General features: G+C 40.6%; 1 protein-coding gene across 16 annotated transcripts in view; it reads right to left on the reverse strand.

The window, feature by feature from the left end:
• MACF1 (microtubule actin crosslinking factor 1) overlaps positions 1–20,770 on the reverse strand; it is a 333,619-nt gene that overhangs the window by 126,839 nt on the left and 186,010 nt on the right. For all 16 annotated transcript variants that reach the window (XM_073902865.1, XM_073902863.1, XM_073902864.1 and 13 more), the window contains exons 23-35: positions 20,347–20,473; positions 19,696–19,879; positions 19,100–19,269; positions 15,178–15,356; positions 14,374–14,512; positions 13,520–13,713; positions 12,392–12,554; positions 11,387–11,470; positions 8,425–8,532; positions 8,114–8,212; positions 5,962–6,114; positions 5,567–5,655; positions 1,729–1,864 (exon numbers count right to left, since the gene is read on the reverse strand). In XM_073902865.1, the coding sequence (XP_073758966.1) occupies positions 1,729–1,864; positions 5,567–5,655; positions 5,962–6,114; positions 8,114–8,212; positions 8,425–8,532; positions 11,387–11,470; positions 12,392–12,554; positions 13,520–13,713; positions 14,374–14,512; positions 15,178–15,356; positions 19,100–19,269; positions 19,696–19,879; positions 20,347–20,473 (1,825 nt within the window). The remainder of the gene's footprint in view (positions 1–1,728; positions 1,865–5,566; positions 5,656–5,961; positions 6,115–8,113; positions 8,213–8,424; positions 8,533–11,386; positions 11,471–12,391; positions 12,555–13,519; positions 13,714–14,373; positions 14,513–15,177; positions 15,357–19,099; positions 19,270–19,695; positions 19,880–20,346; positions 20,474–20,770) is intronic.

The raw sequence follows: 20,770 nt of genomic DNA on the forward strand, positions 1-20,770 counted from the left end.
TCACACTGGTATAGGACTCTGAGATATATGAATAATTCCTTTTACAACATCCATGTCAAGACAGTTCAGAAGCAGACAAGATGACAGAGGAAAAGATTCTTTTGAAAACTTCTAATTTCTTCTCTGAGATTCCTCAAGTCTCAAAGATGCTGATATTGAAGAAAGACCTGGAGTCTGGTCAGTTGCTAGACAAAGAGAAGACTACATGCTGTTCCTTCCAGTAGTCTCTTAATTGAAGGACAGGCAGGAAGCACTGAGCTGGGAAATAATCCAGAGAAATCCAGTTCAGTCCCACCAAACATGGGCATTCTGACCTAAACAAGCAGAGCAAGGCAGAGGGAGAGGAGGAAGGGAAACATAAAAGGCTTCTACTTACCAGAGTCGCAGCACGCCTTGGGCAGATAGAGAGAGAGCCTTACGGAGCAGCTCAGCCGCATCGCACACACAGTGTAAGCTTGGGGTTAGCGTCCAGCATGCGACTGTTTGTTTTTTTGCAAAAAAGAACCCCAAACAGGTCGTCCTCTTTTCCCTTTTGTGCATTTGTGCTTAAACTCCAAAGGGTTAGTGAAACTTGTAAGCAAGGATGTCAGTTAATCGGAACAATACTTCACATGAAACACACGAACAGTAACAGGGGGACACATCATGCTCAATGTAGTGGTGCTTGGCAGCTTGGCTTTCTTTTTTTTCTCCCCCTTTTTAACCTTTCAAAATGAGAACTGAGTGTTCTCAGCAAGCAATTGTTAAAACTTTTCACATACTCCCTTTATGGTGAAGCAATAAGCCATTAAAAGTGGGCTACCTTACATAGAGAATGCTAAACCAGCACATTCTTTTTGGAAATCTACTTGCAAATAAATCATAGCTGGTTCTGTCTTGTGGTCTTTACAACTCTAGCTCTCGAAGCACCAATTTCATATCCAAGGACCAGAGTCAAAGCATGTTTTGTCTGAATGTCATTTTGAGCATCATCTAGACCAAATTTGATAACCACATGACCTTAAAATTTGACCTGTCCCACATATGTTGGCCATTGCTTCACAACATAGGAAATAAGCAGGCAAACACACATATATATCCCAAAGACACATGTATATAATATGGTAAGTTTACATATACACACAGGTATCCAGGAAGAACTCAGGACAACCAGGAGGAACTTGATAATTTTCATATGGTCCAGGAAATGAACATGAGTGGGAATTGGTAAAGATGTCACACGATGGGATGACTATGGGTAAGGGGAACCAGCGTCTCAGTCAGTACAGCTAATCTACCAGTTGGCTTGGAAATGAACATTTCTCATTATTTAGTAGATACGAAAAGAAGTATGGGGGAAGAGGACCCGGCTTTTTCTTCCCAATATTCAGAACTTTTGGCTATCAACTTTTGAGTAACAATGCCGTGAAGGAGTAATCTTGCTGCCCTGTGATCAGATATAATATAGGATTTATGTTCTCAATTGTGGTCTGCCACAAAATGGCAGGCAACAGAAATGGTGAACCAGGGTCTACAGGGTTGGCCATGAGTGCCTTCTAGTATTCTTGACTGACCAATACATCATGGAACCCCAGTAAAGAAACACAAGACAAATGGCTGCTATGGTGTGGTTAAAAATTAAGTCACATTGGTCATGGAAAGCTAGTGAACATGATTCTCAAACAGCAAAGCTGCTTTCATACCATTTGAAAGGTACCCTTCCCATTTGGAGAAAGAAACTAAAAGTACCTTTTGTTCTGTTTGCTGGGCCAACTGGCTCTGAAGTTGCTGAAGCTGGTTTGCTGAACCATCACAAAGGTCATGGTAAGCCTTATTCAGGGCATTCAACTGCTCAGATATTTGTTCCTTCTCTTTCTCTGAGAGCCTGGAAGATGAAACATTGAAGCTCTTTTAGAGAAAAACCTTTCTCCAGTCTCCTCTATTGCTTCAAAATCATGACTTCTCCATCTTGGATGGTATTCTTTGTCACTGTTAACTATGGACCATCTGGTCACTCTTCTACATTCACTGAACACTCTCACTTCTGGCTGATATTCCTGTGTCTGTCTCAACTCAAGTCATGATTCTTGGTGATGTCAATGTTCATGTCACCAACTGTCTAAGCCTATGCTCTAGTCCTGCAACCTTCTCAACAAACGGCTCTGATCCAAACGGCTTCTACTCCACTTGAACTGCACCCACATACGGCAAACTCAGATCCTGCCATCATCTAAAATTATTCTACCTCTGAACTTCTAAACTTCAAGAATCTACTGTCTCATAGTAACTTCTGATTATAACCCTACCTTTCCAGTTGTGTTTCCTTACTCTTATACTACTTCTCTTTTCAAAATAAAATATTCTAAACAGACAAAAGAGAAAAATAAATGAACTCTCATTTACCTACTACCCAACTATCCAGCTTTACCAAATTTTGACACTGTACCAGATTTACTTTAGATCCTTTTTTTTTTTTTAATTTTATTTATTTGAGACAGAGAGTGAGACAGAGAGAGAGCATGAGCGGGGGGGAGGGAAGGGCAGAGGGAAAGGGAGAAGCAGACTTCACGAGAAGTAAGGAGCCTAATGTGAGGCTCAATCCCAGGACCCCGGGATCATGACCTGAGCCAAAGGCAGACACTTAACCATTGAGCCACCCAAGCACCCCTAGATCCTTTTCTTTTTTTTTTTAAGATTTGAGAGAGAGAGAGAGAGAGAGAGCGTGAGCGCGGGGGGGGGGGGGAGACAGAGGGAGAAGGAGAGAGAGAATCTCAAGCAGACTCCCTGCTAAGCATGGAGCCCAACATAGGGCTCTATTTCATGACGCTGAGATTATGACCTGAGCCGAAACCAAGAGTTGGACCCTCAACTGACTGATCCACCCAACTGCCCCAACTTCATTTATTTTTTATTTTTTATTAACACATAATGTATTATTTGTTTCAGGGATACAGGTCTGTGATTCATCTGTCTCATATAATACACAGCACTCATTACAACACATACCCTCCCCAATATCCATCACCCAGTTACCCCATCCCCCCACCCCCCTCCCATCCAGTAGCCCTCAGTTTGTTTCCTAAGATTAAGAGTCTCTTATGGTTTGCCTCCCTCTCTGGTTTCATCTTGTTTCATTTTTTCCTCTCTTCCCCTATGATCCTCTGCCTTGTTTCTTAAATTCCACATATCAGTGAGATCATATGCTAATTGTCTTTCTCTGATTGACTTATTTCGCTTAGCATGATACCCTCTAGTTCCATCCATGTCACTGCAAATGGCAAGATTTCAAATTTTTGATGGCTGCATAATATTCCATTGTATATATGTATATACCACATCTTTATCCATTCATCTGTTGATGGACATTTGGGCTCTTTCCACAGTTTGGCTATTGTGGACATTGCTGCTATAAACACTGGGGTGCAGGTGTCCCTTCGGATCACTACCTTTGTATCTTTGGCCAAGTGCCCAACTTTAGATCCTTTCCATAGAAATAAGACATTACAGATATATTCAAAGTCCAATGTACATTTGTAACCAACCCCATTCTTTTTTACCTTTCTCCCTAGAGGTAACCATGATCTTGAATCTGCTGAATTTTACAACTTTCTTATCTCATTCTATATTGTTCTTGAGAATGAATCCTGTGATTCATATTGTAACTACCCATCAGCTTACTGAGCTTTCCCAAGCCTTCCTAACTCCCCCATTTGTTCTTAATCTATCAATCCTCCCTAGGATCTTCAGTATCTTCTCTCTCGAGTTCACACTCCACAATCCATCATCTCAATCAGGTCCCTCCTATTGGCCTTGAACTCTGTCCTTGCTAATCTGATGAAACTCCTGCCCCATATCAATCGAACCATAGGATTTCTCTGCTCCCGCCTGCAGGTTGTGTGTGTGTGTGTGTGTGTCTCGGGAGGGGGGGTCCCCTGTGGAGATCTTACTGGTTCCCAGCTTCTACTAGACCTCACAGCTTCCTGACAAATCTCTTAGAGGCTCTAATCAATTCTAATTCCCTTGCCCTCAGCTCCCCTAACTCACAGCAAACATCTCTGCCTATTTCAGAGGAAATGCAGACCAATGGGCATGAATTCTCTCACCTTTTGGCTTCACTCCTGGCATATTTACCTCCATCCACACCTTTCCTAATCTCCTTGTCCTCAAATCTTAGAGGAAAAGTTGTCTTGGCTCTGGTCTCTGGTTGTACTTTCCACTCATTGATGAATTTTATCCTTTCCTGCATCTTCCAGGACCTCTCTCCTACTACTTTAGTCAATCTCTTTTTCCTTTTGGTCCTTGAGATTCAGTCCATAAACATGGCTAAGTCCCTCTGATCTTTTAAGAAAACAAGTCTTCTTCTTCTTCTTTTTTTTTTTTTAAGAGGACTCCACACCCAGCACAGAGTCTAATGAGGGGCTTGAACTCATGACCCTAAGATCAAGACCTGAGCTGAGATCAAGAGTCAGAACAATCAACTGACTGAGCCACCCAGGCGCCCCAAAACCAACCTTTCTTGATCATATACTCTAATTATTTACTGTATTATTTCTGTCCTTTCCTATGGCCAGGCTTCTTGAAAGAGTCATCTAATTTTGTTATCACTACCTTCCTCACCTCATGTGCTCCTCACTGCCCATTATACTCAATCTGACATCATAACTTAATTTTCACCAGTCACCGAAAACTTCCAACTTGCCAAATTCAATAGAAACTTCTCAGTCTCAATCTTTCTTGACTTCTGACTATTTTCTTCTTTTTAGAATTCTGTTCTCTCTTGGGTTCTAAGGTATCGCTCATAGTTTTCCCTCTACTTGTGTAAGGCTTCCTTTACAGGCTGAGGAACACAGAGGAGTCCTTGAACCCTTGGAAGCTAGTCCACTTATGGTTTCTACTATGCTGATGACTCAGATTTTCATCACTTTAGACTTCTCTCATTAATTCTAAATTTACATACACAGTTACCCATTGGACAACTTTAGGGGAACTATACAAGGCATAAATTAATGCATTAGGTACTTCCTAATACATTCTAAGTATTTCCACTCTGATGTCCCCTAGGTTCTTCATGTTCATAATGTCTAAAACCAAAGCTGCCTTCTTCCCCCTCAATCCGTACCTGCTTTTATATTCCCTATCTTGGTTAGTAACATCACCATACACTCAGGGGCCTAAGCCAGAAACCTGGAGGTTATAGCTCACTATTTTCATTTGTCACCAAACACTGTAAGTTCATCATCCTTAGTATCTTTTGAACCTTTGCCCTTCTCCACCCTCATCATTTCTCACCTGTATCATCACAACAGCCTCTTTATTGGTCTCTCAGGCCTCCACTCTGGCCCCATGTCAATCTCTTCTCCGTAAAACTGTTCTAGAAACCTTCATCAACAAAATCCAATCATGAATAAGACCCCTCCCCATAGCCGACAAGGTAAAATGCAAACTCTCCAGCATGATCTACAAGGCTCTTCATAATCTGGCTTTTGCAGCCCTGAACTCTACAGCCTGAAATCTCACCATGACCCTAAGTTTTAGTCAGGTAGATTCGGTTCCCTAGATGTGCCATAAACTCTCATTTAATACTCACTTATGACCATGCTTGGCCAAGAAGATCTGCGAAGTTTTAATGGCCTCAGAAACTTGTTCCCTCTTGGTTGTCAGCTCCTCTGCCAGAACCTACAGGATAGAAATAAAGAGTATAGCTTCAGAACCCAAGAAATTAAAGAATCAAAATTATGTGAAATAACGTGTTAAAAATCCTAGGGAAAAACTCAGCTTCGGTCAGATTACTATTACTAATGAACTACAGAAAGATGATTAAGGAGGCAGAAATACAAATAAGATGACCTCTTAAGTTTCTGTAAGTCCTGGGAGTTAACATTTGTTGAGATAATCATTCCTGGAGTGATTTGTTTTATTCCCACCTAATGTGCTATTACATATTATTCTATCCAACAAGAGACAGATGGACCTTCTACTCACCTGCTGATCTAAAATAGCTTTTTCAATGTCTGTTGATTCTTTGGTCTGGGATGAGGTAGCTTTGCTTTGTGTGTTCCTTGCCAGGGCAGACACCCAGCCCAAAAGTTCTTTAACTTTCTCCACATGCTCCTGTTTTTCCTCTTCTACAACTTTCTAGAATAGGAATTAGAAAATCAGTATCTTGGTCAATGTCTTATTAAACTGGCTTGACTTCTAATTTCCTAAAACAAAGACATGAAAGTTATCTAAATCAATAGGAAGCTAAAATAACCCCAAGATAAATATAATTTACCCAGCTTAGAGCATTGTTCACAGGTACCTAACTGTATGATACCAGTAGCTAAATTCATCACATCTAGATTAGCACCTTTCTTAAAAAAAAAAAAGAATGTTTTTTTAATATATGAAGGATGTTCAAAAATTATTTATTTTTATTTATTTTTTTATTTACTGATTTTTAAAAACCCTTTACATATACCATCACGTTTTCATGATTCTTAGATGTACAGGTAAAGAGAGTGAGATCTACAGAGACTGACTAAGCGAGGTAGCTGTTGATATAAAATTTTCTGCTAATTCACATAGACAAAAATTGGTATGAGTTAATGTTTCCAACAGCATTTCTTTTATAAAAGTAGGTGAACTCGTAGAAACTTTTTTGCAGACAGAAGTTTTTTAGAATTATAAAAAGATTAATATACTCATTACAACAAATTCAAATAATCTGAAATGCATAATGTATGTCCCTTTAATCTTATTTCCCCAGAAATTTGGTGTACCACTAATCTTTGAACAGTGGGGTTTGAACTGCTCAGCTCCACTCACATGAGTTTTTTTTCAATAAATACAGTATAGCACTGTGAATGCATTTTTCTTCCTCGATATTCTTAACATCTTCTCTAGCTTATTTTATTTATTTATTTTTAAAGATTTTATTTATTTATTTGACAGAGAGAGACAGCCAGAGAGAGAACACAAGCAGGGGGGGTGGGAGAGAGAGAAGCAGGCTTCCCGTGGAGCAGGGAGCCCGATGCGGGGCTCGATCCCAGGACCCTGGGATCTTGACCTGAGCCAAAGGCAGGCGCTTAACGACTGAGCCACCCAGGCGCCCCTAGCTTATTTTATTGTAAGAACACAATATATAATAAACCTATTTCATTGTTTTTAATAGTTTCATAGCATTCCGTTGTATGGGATTTGTATGTTTTCAATATTTCTCTTTAACAAATTATGTTTTATTAAGGATCTTTGCTCATGTTTCCTTTCTTCACACTTACAATATTTCTATAATGAAGATACTTGAAGGTGGGATTGCTGGACATAATAGGATTAATCCCCATTATTCACGAATTCCATTTTTGTGAATTTGTTTGCTCACTAGAATTTATTTATAAGCCCCAAATCAATACTGGTGGCATTTTTGCAGTCATTCCCAGATATGTCCAATGTTCCCAGCTGCAGTAGAACAAGGGGACCCTCTACCTTCTTGTTTCAGCTCTTATACATCTCTTAACAAGTGCCCTTTTTTTAAATTATTATTATGTTACATTAATCACCATACATTACATCATTAGTTTTTGATGTAGTGTTCCATGATTCATTGTTTGCGTATAACACTCAGTGCTCCATGCAGAACTTGCCCTCCTTAATACCCACCACCAGGCCAACGCATCCCCCCAGCCCCCGGCAAGTGTCCTTTCCACAGTCGATTTAGTGCCATATTTTTCACAATTTTTGTTGGTGATTTCACCGTTGAAAATGGACCTAACCATAGTTCTGAACTGCTGTCTTATGTTCCTAAGCATAAGGCTGTGACATGCCTTACAGAGAAAATGTATGTTAAATTAACTTCATTCAGGTGTGAGAGTGCTCTTGGCCTGAATCAACAGATTGTTGTTATATTAAATATAACAAGATTATGTATTATTTGTTGACAGAAAAGTGTGACCAGAGGCTTAGAGGAACCTAACCGTATATTTCCCCTGAAGCGCAAGAGTCCAGCATTCCCTAGTGCAGTGTGCATAGCAGTGTCACAGAACACAACCACCGTGAATAAGGAGAAGTGGCTGTGTGTGCACTTTAAATTTTGACAGATGAGACACGGGATTTTTAGTTCTATTTTCAGAATGATTTAGGGCCCAGCCGTCCTCACCTCCTCCTCCTCCAGCCGCCGGAGTGCGTCACTGATATATTTTACATGCTGGGTGGTTAAGGTTACCAGTGCTGTGTAGCGAGTTCTTAAGTCCATGAACTGTGGTTCAAAAAAACAAACAACAACAACAAAAACAATTTAGATAAATTATCTGCCAGAAAAGTGTATTTAAATAGTTGAAAACAAGAGGAAGTTTTCATGAAATCACATGCTCCACAGAAAGGTGAGCCCGAAATCAAACTGTCAGGGCCCGACAAAACAAATCTTTCCTTAAGGGAAGAGAGCAGCGTGTCCTTTCCCCACCCTTTCACCTCTTGCGTGATGGCATCTGAGGAGGAAAGCATCCGACGGCGCTTGCCAGGGGATTTCTGCTGTGATTCCACAAAGGCCTTGTATGTCATCAGTTGCAATTCATAGTCCTGGGGGAGGAAGAAAGTTCACTACATTTCCATAGGGCTTTACAGCTCAGGTAACTCACACAACAGAATCATAGTATTTCATTGCTGGAAGGCATTTTGGGGATCATTTAAACCAGTGGTTAGCAAATTTTTTCCTTAAAGGGCCAGATGGAAACTATCAGGCTATACGATCTGTCATAGCTGTTCAACTCTACCTTTGTAAGTGAAAGAAGCTGGAGATAATCAGTAAATCAAAGGGTGAGACTATGTCTCACGTATGGACACTAAAAGCTGAAGTTCATAGAATTTTCATGTGTCATGAAGTGTTCTTCTTTTGATTTTTTTTTTTTAAGCCATTTCTCATGGGCCATGGAAAAACAGGTATGTGGGCTCAGTTAAGCCTGTGGGTCACAGTTTGCTGAGTCTTGAGTTTGCAGTTTGCCGACCATCCTTTTCATCTCATCCATTGGGAAACTGAAGCCCAGAGACAGGAAGTGAGTTTCCCTGATTAGTCAGTGGGTGAGCAACAGAGTCATCCTAAACCAATGTTCGTCTCATGTCCCCGTGCTATGCCGACACTTCCTCTGCAATCCTGAGACTGCCCCCCCTAGGCCAGGCCCTCTTCATACCCATGTGGACGGGCCCAAGAGCCTCTTACTACTCTCCTGCTTTGTTCTCTTCTGAATTTATTTTCTATCCTGCCACAAGAATAACTTTTCTAAAACACAAAGATGACCACTTCGTTCCTCTGTTTGAAAGCTTACAAAGATCTAGAGCAGAGCTTCTCAAATATCCACATGCACACAAATCATCTGGGGATCTTACTGAAATTGAAATTCTGATTTGGCAGGTGGAAGATTCTGCATTTCAGACAAGCTCCCAGATGATCCTGATGCTCCTAGTTCTAACACCCCATGTTGAGGAACAAGAATAGAAGGTAAAGTGAAGAGACGGGGACATAGCCTTTCATAGGTGTGCTTCAACCTCCCCTTCTCCTTTTCCATAGTCACTGCTTCTTATGTACCATACACTTTCTAGCTATGCCAGCATATCTGCTATTTCCTCATATGATCATTACATTTCCATTCCTCTGTGCCTTTGATTAGGCAGTTCCCTTTGCCTAAAATGTCTTGCTTTCTGTTGTCTACTTAGAAAACTCTAGGCAGAAGGAAAAAAACACAATGAGTTCCTTAAGCAGCCTATAAAAAAAATAGTAGTAGTGGGGCACCTGGGTGGCTCAGTCGGTTAAGTGTCCGACTCTTGGTTTCAGCTCAGGTAGTGATCTCGGGGTCGTGAGAGTGAGCCCTACATCGGGCTCTGTGTTGTGTGGAGTCTGCTTAAAACTCCCTCTCCCTGGGAGGCCTGGGTGGCTCAGTCGGTATGTGTCTGCCTCTGGCTCAGGTCGTGATCCCAGGGTCCTGGGATCGAGTCCCACTTTGGGCTCCCTATTCAGCAGGGGAGTCTGCATCTCCCTCTCCCTTTGTCCCTCCCCCCAGCTCGTGCTCTCTCACTCACTCCCTCTCTCTCTCTCTCTCTCTCTCAAATAAATAAATGGAATCTTTAAAAAGAAAAATTAAAAATAATAATAGCAGGTGCTATCATTTACTGAATGTATTTTAAGTTTGAGGCAATGTCCTATGTATACATTATCTCGTGTAATCCTGACAATCACTCAGTGAGGTAGTTACTGTTCCCATTTTGTAGATATAGCAACAGACACTCTGAGAGACTAACAAACTTGCTCAAAGTCCTAAGCCTGGAAAATGGTGAAGCTAGGATTTGAACTCAATTCTTTGTGATACCAAGTCTTCTGTTATTAACTAAAGAAATGCATTCATTCAAAAAGTAATTTGTTGAGTATCTACTATGTACCTGTCATTGTTCTGAGTGCTATACACATAGTGGAGAACAAGTTAGAAAAAGCTTGCTCCCTTGGAACTCACATTCTAGTGGGAAGGAACATAATAAATAATCATCTCAGGTCATTTCTATTTAAAGACGTTATCAGAGAAACAGGGAGGCGGGACCAGATCATGCAGGGCCTCATAAGCCATAAATAGCTTTAGAATTTTATTATGAATAGGATATGAAGTCATTGGGCAGTTCTGAGCAGAAGAGTGACATGATTCAATTTACCGTATTTCAGCTATTATGAGATGCATATTTCCTCCACATTTTAGGCTCTCTAAAACTAGAATAAATCTTACAATCAATGGTATTTGCATAATTGGCAGAATTTCCTCTTTTTTGGTAGCGTATAAAATGATGTCTGAGATTCAGTGACACGCAGTATATTCTAAAAAGGTGAATCTGGCTACTGTGTGGGAAAATAGCCTGTGGGAGAGGAGTAAAAGCCAGAGATCAGCTCAGAGGTATTAGAATAGTCTATGGAAGATTCCTTACTTAGGTGGAAAGCAGGGAAATGGGGGCAGGTGGGTGGGTAACAAAAGATAGACCAAGGACATATTGGAAGATGGAGCCAAGTTGTTCACAGACTGAACATAAAGTTTATGGCAAAGAGAAGAATTAAGGATGACTCTCAGGTTTTTTGCTTCAGCAAGTAGGAAAATGGGACACTATTTCCTGGAATAGGCAAGACAACGAGAAGTATATTTGAGAGGAAATCCAATACATTCTGTTTCTGACATGGCATTTAAAAAACCTGTGGATCATCCAAAGGGTGAGCTGATGTCTAGTACCACTCTGAGCATTCCCAAATGTAGGGCCATGAAGAGTACACATCTGCATTAACTGGAAGATGGGGCCAGCCTCTAGTAGAAGCACTTATTTGTCCAGAAACAAAACCTACAGTGACAAGGAAGATCTTCCCATGCTGAAGATCCTTTATGTGCTTTTGGGGATATGCTAGAGTTACCTTTACAATAGTGGAGTATTGCTGGGAAAATTTTTGACACTGGTCCAGCTTTGTCTGATTCTTCTCAATTTCTGCAAACAGATCCTAGAAACCAAAGTAATACAACATTATCATCATTGTCCCTACTGTCATCAAAACCGCTGAGCATTTATTATATTCTAAGGCAGTATTCAAATCTTAGCTACATCAGAATCACCTGCGAGGCTGAATAAAATACAGACTGCTGGGCCCCACACCTCCGGAGTTTCTGATTTGGTAGGTTTGGGTAGGGCTGAGAACTTGCATTTCAAACAAACTTCCAGGTGATGCTGATGCTACTAGTCTGGAGTCCATACTTTAGAAACCACTGTTCTGCATATTTTACATGTGTCACTTCATTTGACCTCAACAATAATAACCTTATGAGTGAGGGAGGTTGAACAAATAATGTAATATACCCATTTTATTGATGAGAAAGTAGAATACTGAGAGGTTAAGTAATGTGGTCAAGGTCTCATAGTGAGTGAGTGAGCCAGGACTGGAATCCAAGCAATCTAACACCAGACTTCATACTCTAAACTGTAATGCTACACAAAACAAGCCACACACACACACACACACACACACACACACAAATCCCCAAAATGCTAACAAGTAAAAACCACTTCAAATAATTTTTGTCCATTCACATCTTTCCTGGTTTTTAATGCCCTGGCTTCTAATCCTAGAAAGATCACATGCAGTATCAAGAAACAAAATGAAGCAAGATCATTTTAATCTGTCCATCTATGGTTTCAATATACAGTCACTACAACTTGGGATTGGAAGGGACCTTATGAGTCTGTCTGGCCTAATGTAAAACCCATATCATCTTGAGACCATTCTGCTTGAACTCTTTTCAGAAGAGGAGGCTCAGAATGTCTTATCATTTGGGGGAAGCTTAATAGCTAGTCCATCATCTTCTTTTATGATGAATTAACGCCCACCCCCTCCCGCCAACTTTCACCACGCTGCTGTCACACCCACCGTCTGCTGGCTGAGTTGCTCCGACAGCACTCTGCTATCCTCTGCCTGGCCTGGCTTCATCATTTCCTGCTGGGCAGTGGTTTCCTCAATCCATTTGATGAGAGTTCCATGGCAGGCTCTGTAATCTCCCAGAACCTCCTGGATACTTTCTAGCTCAGACTGGCTGGAGGAGCAAAGGAAAAGAAACTGCCATCAGATACCTTGGTACAAACAATAAAATAAATGGTGCAATTCCCTCCTTAGTCCCCCCTCTAGCTGGGCCGGATCACAGAGGATACACCTTTTTTCTGCGGAAGGGCAATGCAATGCCAAGACCTATGCTTGTACCCGGTGCCCTGCGGGGTGAAGGTGAAGAGAAACCAGTTGTGCAAGTTAGCCTTGGACACTGCCTGGGAGCCCAGCATCCCACGATGATCCTTGTCAAATTTTTACCTAGGTTGCCAAAGATCACCAGGGTTGTCAATAAGGTAGTACTGGCTGTATACTTCGGTTTCCTGATGACAGAGTACCCCAGTTATGATTCAGGGACTGCTGTAATTTCTTGGGTGAAAGTAGTAGTTATTTTCTATTAACTCCAGTAACAGTTTCTTATATTACTTTTGTTAGTTTAACTAGACTTGGGATAGTAACTCAATTAATAGAGAATCAATCCAAACTTAGGAGTTGCTAGAACTTCTCTATGTATTTGCCTACCCAGCCTAGCCTCAGAAAGGTCATTTTCTATCTTTCCTATTCAAATCAGACATCAGAAGAAGGAGTTCAAGTAACAGAAATAAAAACCGCTGAATTAGCAAATGAAAGTGGAAGCAAGAAATTCTGCAAAGCCACACTATGAAAAATGGCTCACAGTTGGATTCCTTGGCATCATGGCTTAACTAGATAAAAACTAGAACAGGAGAAGCATAGCTAACAGGACAATCACTGCTGATCCAAAAGCAAGCCTCAGGTCTGCGTTGGTGTTGGTGGTCCCAATTTTCTGTCCTTTCTCTTGTCCAGAATTCATATTGTCATTCAATTTGTACCCTTCTCTATCACTTCCTGCCTTTAAATAAGAATACACAGATGTAATTCAATTTCTGTTTAAAACCTAGTCCCTGAATACGGAAAAAGGGTGAGGCTGCCACTCACCGGGTCTCCAGCTGGACAATGACCCGGTGCCACCGGTCCTGCAGCTGGGAGCCTTTGTCCTGATAGCGCTCCAAATCCAGGTTTCGCTCTGGGGTCAGACGACTCAGCTGCTCTGCCACTAGCTTGGCCTTGGCAATTTCCTCATCCAGGACTGAAAACACTGAATTCTTGTCTCTCACATCACTAAGCCAGTGCTATAGAAACACAGGTACAGGTTAAATATATTCCATGCTAAAAAGGACTCAGACTAAGGTAGAAAACAAGGACATTGTCTATAGCTGGCTCCACATTATACCTGGAATTCAGAAGCTAGACCTTCTAGTGTTTGTGCTAGAAACACCTCCACAATGCTCACTGGGAGGCCAAGGACAGGCGGTACAGTACAGGGAAATGTGCAAAGATGAAACCTGGCTCTCCCACTTATAAGCTATGAAACCAAGATAAATTGTTTAGCCAATCTGAATCTCAGTGTGCTCATCTGTGAATGGAGATTAAAATCTCTACCCTATCCACCTCACAGTTCTGTGAGAATCAATGAGATAATAGCTAAGTGATTTACAAACTTACAGTACCACCATGATTGTATCTGATTTAGCTATGATTTTACTGGGGAGAAAAGGGAGAAAATAAATAGAAAGGCATAGTCCTTTATTTTCCCTTTCCAGCTAGACATATTTCTTAGTCCCAACTTCTTTGAATCCACATTAAAATATATTAAATATGATATTCTGCCTAGTTCAAATGCAAACTTAAAACACTGTCATGCCATCCAAAATTGCATTTCTCTGCTAACCCAAAGCAATGGATATGTTAAATCAAGCTCCTACAAAATTCAGAAACTCAGAGCAACCAACCCGTAATGTAGACCGATGGGACTCCAGAGCTGAGAGATCTGCTGGTACTGCTTCTTCTTGACTCAGCTTGATCTCATAACCTTTGACCAAGAGTTCAGCGTCCTGGATGCTACGCACTATAACATCGATTGTCTTTAGCCTATGAGGGTAAAATCACCTACGTTAACACACACATTTTAAGAGCTGAGCCACAGAATTGGAGTGCTACAAAGAGGTTCCCAAACATAACTGCTAAAATCGGTTTTACCATTATTAGATGATGACAGGGTTTCATAAAAACAAGGAAGCATGGTATATGTGTTGCCAATTTAAGCCAATTCAAAATAAAGTTCTTAGTGATACTGGGACACACAGACATGTGGTGGACTCATAGGAGAAACGACATGAGGCCAGAAACCCACTTAACACTACGAAGAGTCTAAGATCGGTGACCCCTCATGGTCATGGTGGGTAGAGGGAAAACCTTCAAAGACTATATTTAGTTTAACTGAAAATTTTTATTTTTATTCTTTAGCGTCCCTTTTTCTTTTTTTCAGAGGTATCTAAAGAAACAGAAATGAGGTACGAAATAGTCCTAACACTGCAAATCCATCTCCCTTTCTGTTATCACTGGCATTTCTTCGCTGTGCACCCCAATGATCCCACTCGATGTTGCCTGGAACTAAAGCCAAAGTCTCTCTTTAGGAGTACATGCTCTTCAAGATGTAAAACCTCTCTGGATTGTTCATGAAACACTCCAGGCATTTCCCCTTCTCATCCTAGTGAAAACATTGTCCTTTGGATCCAAATCCTCAGCTTACTCACTTATTCAGATAGACAGTGGACAGACCATACACATGGTCCATTTTCTCCACCAGCAGACTGAGTTCTGAGCGCAGAGTTGGGACACTTGAACCAGATGGAGACTGATGAAGAAAGCTGTTGCATTTCGTGGAAAGAGCATCAAACTCTGACCTCAGTTGCTGCAAATCCTCTTGGGTGCGCTGTCAAAAACAAGACACACAACAAAGATGGGAACACAGAATTGAACAAAGAAATTAGAAAGACGTTTTTGTTTGTAATAACCAAATACAGCAAACAACCTAAATGCCCACATATAAAAGACTAGTTGAATAAACTATGAAACAGCACTGAAGGGGGAGGATGGGAAGAACACACACACACAAGTATTTCCTGAACACAGTATTTGGACTATAGGTTAAAGACAAAAGGAACCAGAAATAAATGTTGAACTCCAGTTAGTAGGTTTGTTTTTTTGTAGTAACATGAGTCAGCAATTCTAAAACTACTTATCTCTACACGCTAGAACTGAGCAGTAAGTAAATTTACTGTGGATATTGTAAAGTAGGTTTTTTAGTCTTGGGGAAGGGAGTTACAAACATGGAAAGAAGAGAGGTTAGAATGAACCCTGTGGTACTAGTTTGGAACCAGATGAAGATAGATGCATATGAATTCATAGTTATGTCTGTGTGTGTGTGTGTGAGAGAGAGATTGACAAAAATACTGATATCAATATATCACCTCTGTGATACGTTCATATGAATATAATTACATATATACACAAAGATGTGTGTATGTGACATAGGGGTGTTTTTGTATGTGTGTATGCATATCCGTGTTTGTAAGTATGTATTTTTCTAGTTCTATCAGCTGAGCAGGCCTAGAAACAATGACACCCCAATAATAATGAGCACACTCAGCACCCAGATCTTGGTTTCTAAATAGTATTCTCCATCTAAAGGAAGTGGGAATCCTTGGAGAAATGGCTGGTTACATAGGTGGGGCTGGCAAAGGAGAGATGAACCTGGAATATTTTGTTTTGTTGAGAAATAAGAAAGCACTCAAAGAATGGTGGGCACAGGTTAAAATGACATAGATGCCAGCTTGAAGGGACTCCCAATGGCTAAATTTGGGAAATTCTGAATATCAAAATAAAGATAATAACAACTTACAAACCTTAAATAACATAAGAATCCATAACTCCATACTGACCTAAAGAAGGAAGAAAGGAGGAAGGAAGGCAAGCTCTTCCCTTTAGATAGAATAGAAATTTATTCTGTTATAATTAATAGGGATAATATAAATATTAAATAGGAATAATGTAATGTAAAAGGAATAACAGAATTAGAAAATCACCTTTTGGCAACAGTCATACCAATTAATTCAGTCAAGAATCAACACGAGATGCTAAAATGGTTGGTGAGGGGCGCCTGGGTGGCTCAGTCGGTTAAGCGACTGCCTTCGGCTCAGGTCATGATCCTGGAGTCCCGGGATCGAGTCCCACATCAGGCTCCCTGCTGAACAGGGAGCCTACTTCTCCCTCTGACCCTCTTCCCTCTCGTGCTCTCTATCTCTCATTCTCTCTCTCTCAAATAAATAAAATCTTTAAAATAAAATAAAATAAAATAATAGTTGGTGAAAGTGTGATACAAAACAGGATATTTACATAGTCTCAAAGTATCTCCCCACAATATGCTTAGTAATTACAAAGAGGAAAAGAGCAACAAGCGATACAAGTTATCACCAGTAATGGGACAAATCAACATCACATGCCTCCTGATATCATGCACTGAGGACACAAAATCATTTCTGTAGTATTCCTGCCAAAAACATGTACCTATATCTAATCATGGAGAAGCCTCAGATAAACACAAATAAAGGAACATTCTACAAAATAAATGACCTACACTCTTCACAAACGTTAGGGGCATGAAAGATGATGAAAAATCGAGAAATTGTTTCAGGTTAAGGAAATTTAAAGAGATGTAGCAACTAAACACAATGCGTGATAAGTACTGGATTGAGTCCTGTCCTAAAAATATTCTTTGGTGGCTCAGTTGGTTGAACGACTGTCTTCGGCTCAGGTCATGATCCTGGAGTCCCGGGATCGAGTCCCGCATCGGGCTCCCTGCTCAGCGGGGAGTCTCTTCTCCCTCTGACCCTCCCCCCTCTTGTGCTCTTTCTCTCATTCTCTCTCTCTCAAATAAATAAATAAAATCTTAAAAAAAAAAAATACATTCTTTGGTGTGTGTGTGAGGGGGCGGGGGCATACCCAAAAAAGGCATTAGGTCAACTGATGAAATTTTAATGAAGTCTTAGATAATAGTATTATATCAATGTTCATTTCCTGATTTTAATCATTGTCCTCTGGTTACATAAGAGACTACCCTTGGGGCACCTGGGTGGCTCAGTCCTTTAAGCATCCAACTCTCAATTTCAGTTCAGGTCATGATCTCAGGGTGCTGAGATGGAGCCCCATGTTGGGCTCTGCACTCAGCAGGGGGAATCTGTTTGAGATTCTCTCTCTCTCCCTCTCCCTCTGCCCCTCCCCCCAATTTGCACATGCATGTTATCTCTCTCAAATAATAAATCTTTAAAAAAAAAGAGACAACCCTTCATTTTTGGAAATGCACACTCAAGTATTTAGGGATAAAAGAGCATCACGTACAGAACTCACTCTCAAGAAAAGAAAAAAGATTATTATAATGTACATTTGTAGAAAAAATGATAGAGCAAATAGAGAAAAATGTCAACATTTGTGGGATCTAGGTGAAGGCTATATGACAATAAAAAATTTTCTGTATACTGAAACTACTTCAAAATAAAAAGTTAATCCAAAAAAATAAAGTTCTTCAGAAAAGCTGAATATTAACATTTCTTAGAATGTTCTAATTTGCTGGGACAGATTTCAAATGACTACAGAAAACTAAAGTTTCAATATGAAAATTATAGGTTCATATGATCAAAGAAAATTATGCTGCCCTCTCATCCTCTTCTTCGAGCTTAGGAATAATTGAGAAAGGTAAGAAAAATCACTCCTCCTAATTTAGCCAGTCCGTTCCATTCCTTTAAGCTCCCAGATCAAATCTACTATTCTTCATAGAGCTCTCTCCTACGGTCCCAAGTAGAAATGGTTTAGCAATACTCTAAATTTCTATAGCAATGTTTGCTTCGAAACCTGCAAATACCATTGGTACTATCTTATGACATCTCTTATACTAAAGGTCCTAATTGTGACTTCAACGTTTTATCCTTAAGTATAGCAAAAGCCAAAAGTGAGGACTTTGGCTTACTCTCTTTACATGCCTATGAGCACGTAACAAAGCCATTAATATTTGCTTTTACTTCAAAAATACTACTCTACATTTTGATGGCATTTCACTTTTTCAGAAAACTCATTATATGTACTACATCACTTAACTTCCAGAAGTTTTCCAAAACTTCGGAAGTAATACAATTTGGACTCATGCATTATCTCCATTTTTTAAGAAAGGAAACTAGGATGAGAGTTAACTTGCTAAAAGTCAAGTGTGCATAAGAGCCTAGAGTAGAATCTGAGTCTTTCCTTAGTATTTTTTTGCATCCTATTGCTGATGGCAACCATGTCACAGAAAGTAACACATGCACATCAGGGATAGAGCAGACAGCAGCATCTCTGATAAGTAGTCTTAAAACACGTAGCCCAAATGCAGTGCTTAGAGCAATGTGCCAGTCTGTTTGCCTTTCCAGCTGTGCAGAAAACTAATCAACAGTCAGCAACACACTGGGAGCTGAAATCATGCTTTGCCATAGATAAAAGGCATTTGCAGGCTGCAGGGAAGAATTCTCAAGTAGGAATGCCGTGAGTCTACTGCCTTATTTCTTAAGCTCCATATTGTCTTGCCATCCAATTCACTCTGAAAGCATTTACACTGCAGCCAGCACCCACCCTGCTCTTCAGGCTTACCTCTTGCTCTGCGATCCTTAATGCATTGTCCTGCCGGGCATCTTTGTCAGTCCTGGAACTGGCTGGAGACTGAATTCGTTTGACCAGCCGCTGTTCACACTCCTCCAGGCGTAGTCGGATATTCTTCAGCTCTGAAATGTACATCTTGGCCACAGTTTCCTCTTTGTCCTCTGCAAAATGCACAAGCACAGGATACCATTAAGCACCACAACAGAGGTCAACAAACCTGAAAACAATAGATTCACCCTTAGATAGAGGGCAGCAGACCTGACATTCCACAAACGAAAGCAAGGCCTTATATGGGAGGAACCTTTTGCCTGATCCTAAATTCCCTGCACTGTATACTCATCTTTAAGGATCTAAACCTGTTATGTCCACAAGAAAATGTGGTACGATGACTAGCAATAATGAGTGAAATGGGGCCTCTTTGTCCATGATCTGATTTTGAGAATTCATCTCTATAAGTTTTTCCCTATCTCAAGTTTTGAGCCACCCAAATGGTAAAAAGGTGGTACTTTCTAGTCTCCATGAAGGTCTAGCAGCCCTCTTCAGGGCTCTCAATCCACCACTCCTCTCCCTTTTCCCAAGGCACACACCATTCTCTATGGACTTCATCAGGTGCTGGAAGTGGGTTTTACAAGCCTCCACCTCCTCTTCCAAGCGCAAACGATCAGCCACTGAGAACAGCAGAGAGTCACGGCTATCCTGCAGAAAGTCTTCATAGTGGGCCTGGAGGCTCTTCATAACCTGGTGGCACTCCCCTGGTGCTGAGGATCTAAGCTAAAGAGAAAAAAAGAAGAAGAAATTTCAGTAGAAATTTCTCCTTTTTATTGATGTTTAACACATATACAAATCAGGTGCACACACCATAAATTGCAAACATGTTGATTTTTCAGAAACAGAACTTACCCATGTAATCAGCATTCAGATCAAGAAACAATCTTACCAGCACCCCAGAAGTACTGTGCCCTCTGGACACAACACTTCATAATGGTTAATTCACCAGTATTCCTCTACTACATACACACTGACACAAGAGCCGCTTGTCCTGCAGAGAAGAAGTCTACAACCTAGGTTGGCCAAGAAGACTGAAGATGCCATGTATCTTCATCAGGACCCCCTAATCCTGAAACACTATCCCTGACTCCACTCTAGGTGGGTAGGAGTCTCACAGTAATGAGAAAAAGTTCCTTCTGAAAAAAGCTTGCCAATAGGATGTGAGCCTGAGGTAAGGCTTTCACACTTACCTTTTCCAGGTTCCAGGTCTTTACAACGTCAAGGTCCTTCCTCAGATAGTTCCAGGAGATAAGGCTTTTGGTGTTAACATGTAGCTGATGCCAAAGGGCCATCACTTTCTGATAAGACTGCTCCACCCTAGAAAGGACAGAGAACTTGGCTGTAGCTTTTAAAACTTGAGCTCCTCATTAGAGACCTTCCAGGGGAAGATGTGATTGCCTTAGCAGAACTGGGTTTGTAGGCTAAGCAGAGAAAGGCAAAAAATCATATACTAACAAGGCAATCTTTAGAACAAAATTAACTGAGATATTCAAACAATCTGGATTTACTATAGTATTATGTCTATGATGTCAGCATATGTTTAGGAGTCTTATAAATGTGATCCATATATAATCACGAGAAGTAAGAAGATATATCCATGAAGAGAAGTAATAT

Source organism: Callorhinus ursinus, unplaced genomic scaffold (genome assembly GCF_003265705.2).
Source record: "Callorhinus ursinus isolate GAN/ISIS: 27379988/994484 unplaced genomic scaffold, GSC_fseal_2.0 scaffold18, whole genome shotgun sequence".
NCBI classification, from domain to species: Eukaryota; Metazoa; Chordata; class Mammalia; order Carnivora; family Otariidae; genus Callorhinus; species Callorhinus ursinus.